This window comes from Marmota monax, unplaced genomic scaffold (assembly GCF_021218885.2).
Source record: "Marmota monax isolate L192 unplaced genomic scaffold, Marmota_monax_Labrador192_F-V1.1 WCK01_AAM20220418_F8-fsc00072, whole genome shotgun sequence".
Lineage (NCBI taxonomy): Eukaryota > Metazoa > Chordata > Mammalia > Rodentia > Sciuridae > Marmota > Marmota monax.
The window spans coordinates 3,598,129-3,610,755 of record NW_026692356.1 but is presented as its reverse complement, the minus strand read 5'-3'; the positions used below and the strand labels follow the sequence as shown (position 1 = coordinate 3,610,755).

General features: G+C 37.9%; 1 protein-coding gene across 1 annotated transcript in view; it reads left to right on the top strand.

Annotated features, from left to right (window-relative positions):
• The first annotated feature begins 6 nt into the window (after window positions 1-6).
• Cdc123 (cell division cycle 123) overlaps window positions 7-12,627 on the top strand; it is a 53,166-nt gene continuing 40,545 nt past the window's right edge. Inside the window, exons 1-3 of the mRNA XM_046442315.2 lie at window positions 7-218; window positions 5,551-5,622; window positions 12,342-12,399. Of these exons, the coding sequence (XP_046298271.1) occupies window positions 145-218; window positions 5,551-5,622; window positions 12,342-12,399 (204 nt within the window). The 5' untranslated portion in view covers window positions 7-144. The remainder of the gene's footprint in view (window positions 219-5,550; window positions 5,623-12,341; window positions 12,400-12,627) is intronic.

Genomic DNA, 12,627 nt, shown 5'->3' with positions numbered 1-12,627 from the left:
CTTTTCTCCTATTGCCTGCCAGCCTTACCGACCGGAAGAGTCTTCGAACCGAAATATCTCGGCTGGCACTTCCGGAAGTGCAACCTAGGGTTCCGGGAGAGTGCTGGCAGGTGAGGGAAAAGTAGGGACGGAGGTAGCTGGAGGATGAAGAAGGAGCAGGTGCTGCACTGTCAGTTCTCCGCGTGGTACCCGCTTTTCCGAAGCCTTACCATCAAGAGGTAAGATGGGAGACGTTAGCCCGGGCTACTGACAAAAGCGAACTGTGGCCTTCGGGCAAATCCCATCTCCGTCCAAAGGAGTGCAGGCCTTGTAACGACCGGATAGGAACGACGAGGTCGATTTCTTAGTGGTATTCGGAGTAGGGAGATTGATGAAGGTCAGCATTTGCCGGCGTCCCCTTGCAAGTCTAGGAGTGTGCTGGGGGAGGTAGGAGGGTGGGTCCTGGTTCGGTGAGGGTCGGAGGCGGGCCGAGTGCTCGATTCACCTAGGGTAGGCCTCGGAGTTTACTAGTACTACTTGAAGAATTGCCAGAGGCGTCAGGCGATCAAGAGAACTGGACAGTCTGGGCTTTGCTACTGACCTGCCCGCCCGGCTCCCATGGCTTTCCGCCACTGTAGAGTGAGAGCAATTTATACAGACCCTACCTCCAAGTCTGTTGTGATGCTCCAGTATGATAGTGTATATGGAAAGAGTTGTGTATGCTGTGAGAAGAAGCAGTCTATCCGGAAAAGAAGTGGAGCCGTATTTGTTTCATAATTCTCTTGACCCCAGTTTGCAGGACAGGCAGAAGATTAGCTGTTTCATCCTTTGTCCCATCATTCATGGTAATGTATGGCAAGGCAGCCAGAAGCCTGTCCCCAGCCGTTCAAAAACAATCATAAGTCTGAAGCATGATACAGGGTAGGCTCTCACTCGCTAACAGGGGTAGATCCAAGGCCTGGGTTCCTGTGAATGGGATTTTCTGTATTTTGCTCACTTCTTCTCCTTCTCCTCCTCCTCCTCCCCCTCCCCCCTCTCTCTCCTCCCCCCTCTCTCTCCTCCCCCCTCTCTCTCCTCCCCCCTCTCTCCTCCCCCCTCTCTCTCCTCCCCTCTCTCTCCTCCCCCCCTCTCCTTCCCCTCTCTCTCCTCCCCCCTCTCTCCTCCCCCCCTCTCTCCTCCCCCCCTCTCCTCCCCCCCTCTCTCTCCTCCCCCCCCTCTCCTCCCCCTCTCTCCTCCCCCTATCTCTCTCCTCCCTCTCTCTCCTCTCTCTCATTCTATGTTGGTACTGGAGATTGAATCCAGAGGGACTTTCCTACCGAACTACATTCCTAGCCCTTATTTTTTTTTTATCTTGAAACAGGGTCTCTCTTAGTTGCTTAGCGCCTGGTGAAGTTGCTGAGGCTGGCCTTGAACTTGCAGTCCTCCTGTCTCAGCCTCCTGAGTTGCTGATATTATAGGAGTGTGTCTCACTGCTCACTTCTCCTTTAGGCCTAGATTGTCACTAAATAAATGACATTAACCATCTCTTTGTTTTCATTCTGACCTGTTTTGGACTCCTGAGATGTTGGAAGGAAACAGAGATTATTCATAAACAGTTCTTTTTCATTTTTTTTAAACAATGATTTTATTGCTTGAGTACATGCACAAATTTATGCCACCAACGCAGAGGCTGTGGATGACTCATGTTTTCAAAATGGTGCTCTGGATTGGATGCAGGGCTTCATGCACACTAGGCAAACACTCTATCACAGAGCTACAGCCCCAGCTGCTCTTTTCCATTTTGTTATTTAGACATAAAATTCTGCTTCTAGGGGCTTGGGTTGTGGCTCAGTGGAAGAGCGCTTACCTAGCTAGCGTGGGTGATGCCCTGGGTTCGATCCTCAGCACCACATAAAAATAAATAAATAAAACAAAGGTATTGTGTCCAACTACAACTAAAAAAAAATAAATATTAAAAAAAATCTGCTCCCGGTTATTCATGGTGTAATGGAATTGAGAGTAGCAAAAGGAAGATAATCCTTGCATTTCATGACAGCTGAAATCACACAAAACAAAGAGAAACCCCCCAGCAGCAGCAGTAGCAGATATTACATCCTATTATCTTCCTGATATTCCAGTCCTTCATTAACTTGCATAATTCAAAGTTGGACTTTGGGTCTTAGATGATGTTAGGCTATTTCTTTTGTGTTGGCACAACAGAAGGTACATTCATGAACTTGTCAGACATTTTGCACTGAATGTTCTTTTCTCTCTCTCTCTCTCTCTTTTTTTTTTTTTGCAGTGTTGGAGATAGAGCCCAGGGCCTTGCATGTCTAAGCAAGCACTCTACCACTGAGCTATACCTCACAGCCCCTGACAAACTAACATTTTTTTTTTCTCTACACCTATCTTGTATAGCCTCTAGCATGCTTTCTCTTTGTCTTAAGCTATAAAAGCATATGATTAAGAAATGGACTCTGAAGTTAGAGCCATCTGTCTGCTTTGAATTTTGGTTCCATCAGCATCTTTACCCAATTATTTATCTCCCTAATCTTCCTTTGGAAAATTGAGAAAATAATAGGATTTTCATGGGCATTAAATGAGAAAATATTTAAAATACTTGTCACTCTTTGTGGCATATAGTAAACATACAAAAGTGTTGCTTATTGCATTTTTTATTTAATAAACGCCCGGTTGAAGCAAAATAATTTTAGTTCACTTAAAATGTGTACCATTTATATGATGCCAAGAATGAAAGAGAAATAAACCAACAACTAAGGCATGTTGCCTATAACCATTTACTCTGTTTTTAAACCCATTTCTTCAGTCTATTTAGTTCTAGTGGTATCCCTGGAACCACACGGATGGCAGGGTACCCCTATACAATCCAAGCCAATCCAGTGGAAGTGTGTGGTGGCCATTGCCAGCTTTAATGCTGAAAGACCTTACTCTGATTATTGACTCAGCATTTTATTTTTTGTTTATTAATTTATGATACAGAAATGATTATGCAGGTTCGTTTTTTTGGAAAGTTCTAGGACTTTGACTCAGACTTGACAATAATTAGCTAGGTGAACTTTGGTCTTCCAGCTACTTTTCCTTTCTAAGTCCATTTTTTCCCCCTAAAATATAAAGATTATATTAATCTTATAAAGGGCCTCTTCTACCTCTTAAATTCCATTAGAAGTAACTTGCCTGTCATTTAATTATTTGATTTCCATCAGGCCTCACTGGATACTTACCTGCATAGCAGCTTCCTTTGATGGCCACATGGGCTCTGAGTAAAGCTTCCTTGGCAATGACTTGTTTATGGCCGAGGCTTTCAGGCACATTTCCTTTTCCTTCTGTATTTGGTAGCATGTGCAGCATCTGCATTCAGTTCAGCACTTATATTTAACTGTGATCCCCCGCCCTTTTCTGTCTTTGTCAGGTCAGAAGCTTTGAGTTCTTAAAGGAATCTGTTGATTTACATAACAAAGGTGCAAGATAATGTCATTTAGGATGAACTTCAAAGTGTGACTGTGGGACTAGGTAATTCATAACAACTATGCAGACTCTAACTCCATATTAGTTCATATGAATAAGAGTTATGGACCTGATGAATAGGAAGAGTATGCAAAGAATTCAGAATTGAATCAAATAGAATACAAATGTTTTGAATCCAATCAAGGAAAGATGAAACCTAGAGTAATAGTACTGATGTACTTCAAACCTGAAAATTAGTATAACTTGTTAAACAAGGATGTGGACTCTGGAATCAAGTTTTCTCACAATGAGAAAAATCACCCTGGATGTCTAAGAATTCAAATCCTGCCAACTTTTTTTTAGTCTTTAGAGCCCTGGGAGGGTAAACTTCAAATTCTCTAGAAAGGTCATCTCTTATTCTCTTGGGATGATATTATTTCTTTAGTGAATATCTTTAGCCCCAGGAAGAATAAGAATTAAGTATGGAGGTGACGAAATAATTTACATTTAATGGTTTTATTTTTTTTTCCTGTTAAATTTCTTTAGTATCTTTAGGGCTTTGCCATTTTGAGGATAACTAGTATGTTCATAAGAGATTAGCCTTGTGGTTACAATTGAAATTATGTAGTTGCTTTAGAATTGATAAGTTAACATATTTAAGGAAAAATTTCAAGTTTTGAATGGTATTAGAATGTGAGAACCTTAGATTCACCATATTTTTATAGTTTTTTGTTGCTCAGCTTTATAAGATTAAATATTTGGCAAGGTTTATTTGTAATCAGACAACAAACGTTCAAATAGACATTTAAATAGATTTTTAAATTAAATGTAGTTTAAATTATTTTATTGATGATGATGATAATGATGATGTAGTAGTAGTAGATACACTATGGATTAAACCCAGGGGCACTTAACCACTGAGCCACATCCCCAACCCTTTTATTTTTATTTTGAGATAGGGTCTTGCTAAATTTATTAGGGCCTTGCTAAATTGCTGAGGATGACTTTGAACTTGCAATCCTCCTGCTGGAATTTGAATTCTTAAAGAGACTTTAAAGTCACAAAGGCCTCATTGGAATTGGTTAAAATTTAGTAGATTTACAAACAGAATAATAAAATTTGTTAGTTGAACTTAAGAAGTCTGAGGAAGAACTAGGCTTTTGAATTTGAAATTGTAACTTTGCTGAATAAAATATTGATTTTTAAAATCAAATTAGCACTTAAATATCTTTTCTTTGTACATAAACCATTTGTAATGTATCAAAAAACTTGTTCAGTAAATAAATGATGCATAAGTCACTGATGTTCTGCTGACTCTTTAAAAGCAGGCTGTAATCTTTTTCAATTCTTAGAAAATATACATCTCAAAATCAAAATGCAGTAATAGCATTACTTTTTAGGAATCTGGAAGAAATTTTTGATGATTTTTTACTTCAGTATAAAAACAAATTATCTCATAAGTTGTTAAATGACTTCAAATGTGACTTTGCCATCTTTAATTATGATTAACTGAAACAAATTAAGCTAACATGTACTCAGTAAGCAACTTTATATCTCTCGTGATCAGTTGAATAGAATGCCAAAACAAATCCATGTAGATCATGAAGTCTTAGCCCTTAATATGTTCATTGCCCATCAAACAATGGATTCCAGATCTTGAGTCTGCTGCTGCTTTGTGTCTTAGAGGTGTTTAGTTAATGCTGTTAATGTTCTGTTGTTGTTTTTCTTCCCTGTATTTTCTGTGTTGGTGCAAATACCTGCTGGTCTTAGATTTCTTAAAGACAGAATCCTTGTGCTCACTGAGAATTCTTTTGAGCTTGTTACTTTCATATTGTGACCTCCATTTGTTTATTTGGATTTGTTTTTGTTTTTCTGCCATAAACATTGTTGTGGTAATTATATGAAATGTCATGTTTGTTCATATTATACTAGTCCTGGTTTGCTGCTATCAAATATACACCATTAACATATTCTACTATATATTAACATAAAGGGAACAGATAACTCAGTAGTAGAGTGCTTGCCTACCCCCCCTCGAAAAAAAGAAAAAAAAAAAAAAGGAAAAAAAATGACCTGGGTCATTAAAATGATGCCTTTTTTGGCGTACTTTTTTTTTTCTTCCCCCAGTGTCATCCTTCCACTTCCTCAGAATGTAAAGGATTATTTACTTGATGATGGAACTCTGGTGGTTTCAGGAAGGTAAGTATGAGAAAGAATTCTTTAAACTTTATTATAAAGAAATAATGTGGTTAAATTTCAACATTTATGTATAAAATGAATAAATTAGCTTGGCACTATTCTCTCATTTTAGCTCCTTTTTTTTTCTAGCTAAAATTATGTGCCAATTTTTGTCCCATATTCCTTTCAATGTTCAGCTGATATCTTGAAAATTGAGTACTTCCCTCACTAATAATAACTAGTTGTGAAATTGCGCAGTTCCTTTCACTTGCTGTAGAGAAGGGATAAGATGGTACCTTTCCTTCTGAATGTAGCAGGCTAAGTGATAGGGCAGATAATTACCCTTTTAAGATCCTTTAGTTTTTAAGATAAAAAATTCATTGTTCATTGCAAGCAGAAAGCTTTCTGAGGATTTATCCTTAACATTTTATTCCCCACAGTTGATCCATCATGGCTCCTCCCCAACCTTCTAGAATCTATTCAGGTAGTTCCTCTATTACTGGGTAGAGGAAAATGATGTTTCAATCGTTTTAGTACAGACTTGAGAAAGTTGAGAATCAGAGTTTAGTGAAGTTCTTGTGTTTTCATTTAAATCTGTATTTAAAAGTCATGTCATGTATGTGTCCAGACTTCCCCATCCTTTCTAAAATGGCCTAATAATAACCCTTGCTAGTATGTCACTCTTTATCCCCTAAAACTGCCTTTATTTTCTGATGATACTTACTTTCACCTTACATAATTCCATTGGTTGTTCTATTTGAATGAAGTTTGATGAGACCAGGGACTTGAGCAGTTGTTCACCCAGCTCTGGGAACAGTCCCTAGTACATAGGATGTGCTTGATAAACATTTATTGAATGAATGAACCTTAGACATGTGTTTAGAGTTATGGTTATTTTCAGTAATAACTAACTTGACCCCATATGTTTGCTTGGTGGATTTCTAGTATATTTTTCTGGATTATAGTTCTAGACTTTTTTGAGTACAATTTTAGCCCTTTCATAACCTGAAAATTGTTAATATCATTAACTTGGAATAATTAGAGGAAAAAGAAATGGTAGAAAAAAATGAACAAGTCTCAACTTTGGGATATTCACAGACATTTTATTATCCCCAATATTGCATATTTAATAAGCTTATGTAAATTAGACTGCAATATAAATAAGATGACTCCTAATATTAGAAGATACTTTATTAATTTTAGTACTATAAATTACCAAACAGCTCCTGTATTGACTTTCATTGGCCAGATGTTTGCATGGGCTGTTGGCTCAGGAAAACAGGATGTTAAATACCATTAACAGTGCTCCACAGTACACAGGGCTCTGCCCTGCTGTACTCTAATGCACAGATCACATACGGAACCTGTCCTTTTGGAGTTGATAGTTCAGCTTCATATTTTGTGGGAGTCAAAATGGTATAAGTGCTAACTCTTAAGTACAGTTTCCTAGGGTTGGATCTTCTCTGTTGTTTTGTAGTTCACTGTATCTCAGGTTCTTGTCTGTAAATGGGGTAAATGATAGTGCAGAACTTAGTTCATTGGGGTGTTATAAGGATAAAAAACAGTAATGTGTAAAACGTTCAGCCCAGTGCCCAGTATATTTTATGGTCTTAAGAAGTATTCACTTCCCTCCTCATCATTAATCTTACTGAGTACAAATATTAAATAAACATACAAGTTAATATATGTGTGAAAATTGGGATAAATCCTATGAAGGAGATGGGACAGGTCCTGACATTAAGTTGGTGGGCTGAGTATTGTGGGGAGGGTCAAGGAGTGTCCTAAAGAAATAACTTTTGAGCCTCTGAGATGTGGAGACTGGGAAAAAGAAGTCAGCCAGTTGAAGGTGGGAAGAAAGACTTTTTCTGGCAGAAGGAACAACATGAATGCTCTTGACTTGGAGAGGGTTGTGTGGCTGGAACTGGGAGAGAGCTTTTGACAAAAGGTAACATAACTAAAATTTTAAACTATCTTTGTGACCCAGAGCCAGTGTTCTTACAAACCAGTTCTGTGTAAGATATAATAGAGAAAATACAGAATCCTAAATACTAGCATCATATTTTTACCAGTTCAGACCTCAGTATTTGAGGGTTACCTTAGAAAGCCAAGCCTAATAAACTTGCACTTTGAAAATGTTGTCACATTCTACTATGAAGAAACTTTAGGTTGTTATCTTCTACAGTGGCACTGCAATAAGTTCTCTGAAGAACTTATGAATACACTGATTACAAATATATTTTAAAATGTATTCTGTTATACTAAAAAAATATGATTTTTAGAGTAATGAAGCACATTTTCAAGTTTGTTGGGGTACCTTTTATGTTATATAAAGTTTGTAAACAATGTTAATGTCACGTTGAATAACGTGATGTGACATTTAATAAGAGGTCTAAGAAAGAAAGGCTAGCTTCTTGGGTAGGGGATTCACAATTGACAGTGTGTTAATATTACCCCTAACTATAGAATCGGGTTCTCACCTTGTAGATATGGAAACTAAACTCTTTAGGATTATGAAGAGTTGATTAAAATTTTGGGGGACTGACACACATTAGCCAAAATTTTAACAGAATAATTGATAAACCAGAGTGTGCTTTTTCTAAAGATTGCTTCCACTTGGAAGATACATAGTATAGCCTGAACAAATGTAAACGGACTCATTCTTTGCCACTTCATGTATCTTAATGTACTTACACTATTAGTCCTTAATCTAATCTCTTCAGTATTATTTCTTTATTCTCTGTGATCACCTTTGAAGATCTCTTCCACTCTTTTCATCTCCCTCATGACTAGTCAGTGTTTACAGTCATTATTGTTGACTACTGAGCTACATTATATGTTATAATTACCTTTTCTTTTAAAAATAACTGTTTCCCCTGAAACTAATAGTGATGTTTTCAAATTTTACTTTATTTTCTATGTGTCTATCACTGATATTTTACAAATGTTCTAATAAACAAAAACAGCCTATTAGTTGTTTTTCTAAATCTTCAAGAACAGTTCCAAATCTGGCAGCTCTGTTTTTCTTTTCATGGAGATCTCACTGTAGCAATCACCCATCTTCCTGGTCCAGGTCGAGCTGATAGTTCCTCAGATCTGGTATACAGTTGTCAGCTTTGAATTTCTCTTGAGAGTTGGATTTTCTGTATTTTTCTTTGGATGCCATATTTTTGTTTATCTTAGTTTATTCATGTTATTGAAGTACATGCTCTAGAATGCATAGAAGGAACACCTTTTGAGCTGTTGCATGTCTGAAGAAAATTGTATTCTATTCTTATACTTGATTTTGGTGCTTAGGAGTTTTTACTTAATATGGGATTCTAGGCAGAAAATCACCCTCTGATTTTGAAAGTGTAGCCCACTATCCTCTAGTATGCTCTGAGGTCCCAAATCATTCTGATTTATGTACCTTTTTTCCCCCTAAGAATGTTCTTTGGATTTTCTCTTCATATTTTATATTTCATGATAATCATCATAGTCACTTGTTTATTGTGGCTTAAAACAGTAACCATTTCAGTGATTTGGGGTTAGGAGATACTTTACTTGTTCTGTTATGTTTCTGCACATCTTCAAGCACAGGTACCACCAGCTTTTGTTCTTAACCATCTTTTTAAGATTGCTTAGACAGCACACATTCTCAAAGATACAGCCTCTCCCTGTAGAGTAAAAAGCAAGTTTGTTTACTGACAATATAAATAAACACATTTACTGACAATATAAACAAACACATTGAGCAGGCTTTTTTGCCATTATGAAAGATGACATTCCCTAAGTTCAGGGTTCCTTGGTTGTAATACAAGCCTGGATTACCCTACTCTGTATTACCCTGTGAGACTTGAGGGGCAAGAGAGAACTGATACAAAGAGCTTCTTGCTGTGGTATGAGTGATAAGAATTGTTTCTGACTCAGGAGTCCCATGTCCTCTGACAGTGTCCATGGAACTGTGAGAAGCTAACTTGTTAGCTTTCAAGTAGGGCAGAATCTCAGATTCTCCATAGTTATTGACACTGAGCAGGTCTTCACAGTGACTGGTCATTTGTCCTCTAGTCTGAGCTGGGCAGTCTTATGATGTCTTTCCTCATATGTCTGGTAGATGATGCTGACCATCGGCTGAGTCTCTTTATCCCTCTTTATCCCTGTGGGCCTTCATCCTCAGAAAGGCTGGCCTTAGTTTCTTTAGCTGTGGCAAGTATTTCGAAAAGTAAGAGTGAAGCTCCAAGGACACTTGACATCTCAGCTCAGAATCCAGTGGCATCACTTGTGTTACATTCTATTAGTCAGAATGAGTCTTGAAGCCAGTCAAAATTAAAGGGATGGAAAAATAAAGGCCATTTGTTGATGGGAAGAGGAGCAAAGTCACCCTGCAAAGGGGCACATAAAAAGGGGTGGAAAAAACTACTGTGGCTATTTTTGTACATTTGTTTTTCTTTTCCTTCATAGTGCTATGTACCTAGTAGACTCTTTAATTCTAGAGACATGTTTTCCATTTTGGGGACATTAAAAAATATTTTGTCTTTGATAATTTTCTCTGTCTTCTGTCTGGAACTGCTGTTGTTTAGGTGTTAAGTCTGTTTGTTTAATTCCTTTGAATTTTATCAATTCTTTTCTATTGACTTTTTGCCTACTTTGTTTTCCTTTCTGGGTAGTTTTTGTGACTTTTCCTTTCAATCTTTTGAATTAAAAATTTTAGCTATCATGTTTTTATTTTCTACAAGTTCTGTCTTTTTTTAATATATATTTTTAGTTGTCAATGATCTTCATTTTTTAAAAAAATTTATTTATATGTGGTGTTGAGAATTGAACCCAGTGCCACACACATGCTAGGCAAGTGCTCTACCACTGAGCCACAACCCCAGCCCCAAGTTCAGTCTTTTTCTTTCTTCTTCTTCTTCTTTTTTTTTAATTGCCTCCTTTTCTTCTTTTCTGGATGTGATATCCTTTATGTTTGGGGATTAATAATGCTTTTAAAAAATATTTTTATCTGGTTCCCTTGGTGTCCTTTTTCTTCCGTGTATACATTTTTTCCTCTTCTTTTTTGAAAGCATTTTTTGTCTTGGAGCTTTTCTTCAGTTTTCTAGTTCTTTGAGGCCTATATTCTTACATAAGAGTAGAGGACACATCCTTGCACAAACATTTGCAAACTTTGTGTACCTAGGTGGAACACAAATGTGCCAGTAGCCAGCCAGTATTGTTGGGAGATTCCCAGATGGTAATATCTGTAGGTCTTTCCTCTAGGCTATTCAGTTCCTACAGAAAATAATCCTTTAATCCTTCTTTGTTCCTGAATTAGGGTGAGAGGAAGGGGACTAGAGGTGGCATTGTGAAGTATGATTTTCACATAACCCTCGTGATCATTTGGGCCATTATGTGTCTGAATCCTTTCACTCTTTAGTTTATTTTTTTCCCCAGAGAAAAAATGCTTACCAAAAGGGCTGAAGAGGATTAGTGGCTAGAGTGTTCAGGGTAAGGAAGGTTGGGTATGTCCTATTCCTCCTTAGATGGTGCCCAAAATTGACCTTTTGTTTAGCGCAGAGCTTCCTTCCCATCTTACACAGTATCTATAAGTTCTTACCTGCCGCTCCTGGGTAATCCCTCTGGTGGCCTTCTGAGTTCAAAACTTTTCAAGCCATTTTTCTTCTATAGTTGTCTTTATTTTGGTCATCTTTATCCTTGGATCTTTCCTTTCATTTTAGTAGCATTTTAAGAGGGAACATAGAGGTAAATGCACATGTTTGACCAAAAATTTCCCTCTTCTTTTTTCCTCATATAGCCTTTGCATAGCTCCTGGGCTTTTCTTATTGATCCCCCCCCCCCCCATAATGTGAATTCTCCTAGGCTTGTTGTCTGCAGTTGGGTGTTGAGGAGTGGCAGTGCAGTGTTGTGAATATTCTGTCTGAGTTCTTTCAGCCTCTGCTTCCCCATTAGACAGTGAGGACTGGCTACTGAATGGCATTTTCCATTCTCCTTTGCTTGCTGGCTTCTTCACAGGTAGTATGCCTGAGTATTTCTTTCTTTCTTACCTTTTTCAGTGGTCCAGTCTTGATCCAGAGTAACTCTTGACACCGGCCCACATGCTCAGTTTTCATTGCACATAGGAAGGATGTTGGTTTTGCCCCAGGGATGTCTGTCAGTAGTGTGGACAGCTCTTCACATGTTTTCTTCCTGGGTCTTCCTTGTTTTTGGCAGCACTTTCTCATATATTGGGGTGCAGAGTCCTAGATGATTCTTATTATCAGACATGGGGTTCTTAAAATTTCCCTTATTTTTGGTGATTTCTGAGAGGAAGGTAGGAAGGTTTTATTCTGTGGTCTATTATTGGTAGTAAGCCAAGTATATGATGCATGGCATTTTTGGTTGAAAGGTGACGCCAGCTAGCCATTGAGATGATATGATTATGTTAAGATTTGCATTCATATGGATATTGGACTCCTGCTGTTCACCTAGGCCTGCTATGGGACTCCTGGAGAGTTCCCATTGGTTGGGGAAGTACAGTAGGAGGGAGTTCCGGGGGAGGAGCTCTCTGGTAGTGGGTAGCGTGGGTGGATTGAAAAATCTTCCTGGACATTGGCGGCAGTTTCAAAAAATAAAGTTTGTTCCTGCTTGAGTGGCTCGTGATTTTGTGCCCAGCCAGACTGTGGCATACTTCAAATTGTTTTGTTTTACATAAGCTTAACATGCTTGAGAATATGGCTATTTGGTAGCAGAAGTTTTCTTTGCATAATTTTTTCTTTCTGTTTTTTTAGGGAAGATCCACCAACTTGCTCTCAGCCAGACAGTGACGATGAAGCAGAAGAAATACAGGTTGGTAGAAAATAAAATAATCTGTTCTGTAGACTATTTTAATTTAAATGGTTCCTAAAGTGGTTTTGATGTTTAGGCTTCCCTTACATTTGATAAAGTGAGAAATTACACGAAAATCTTACATTTGATGTCCATTTTTACATATACTTTGAATTTGGGGAAAGATGTCTTCTGTTTATGTATCATTTTTAGATGGAGCACTGCCTTTGGGATCCTGTTATACTATTT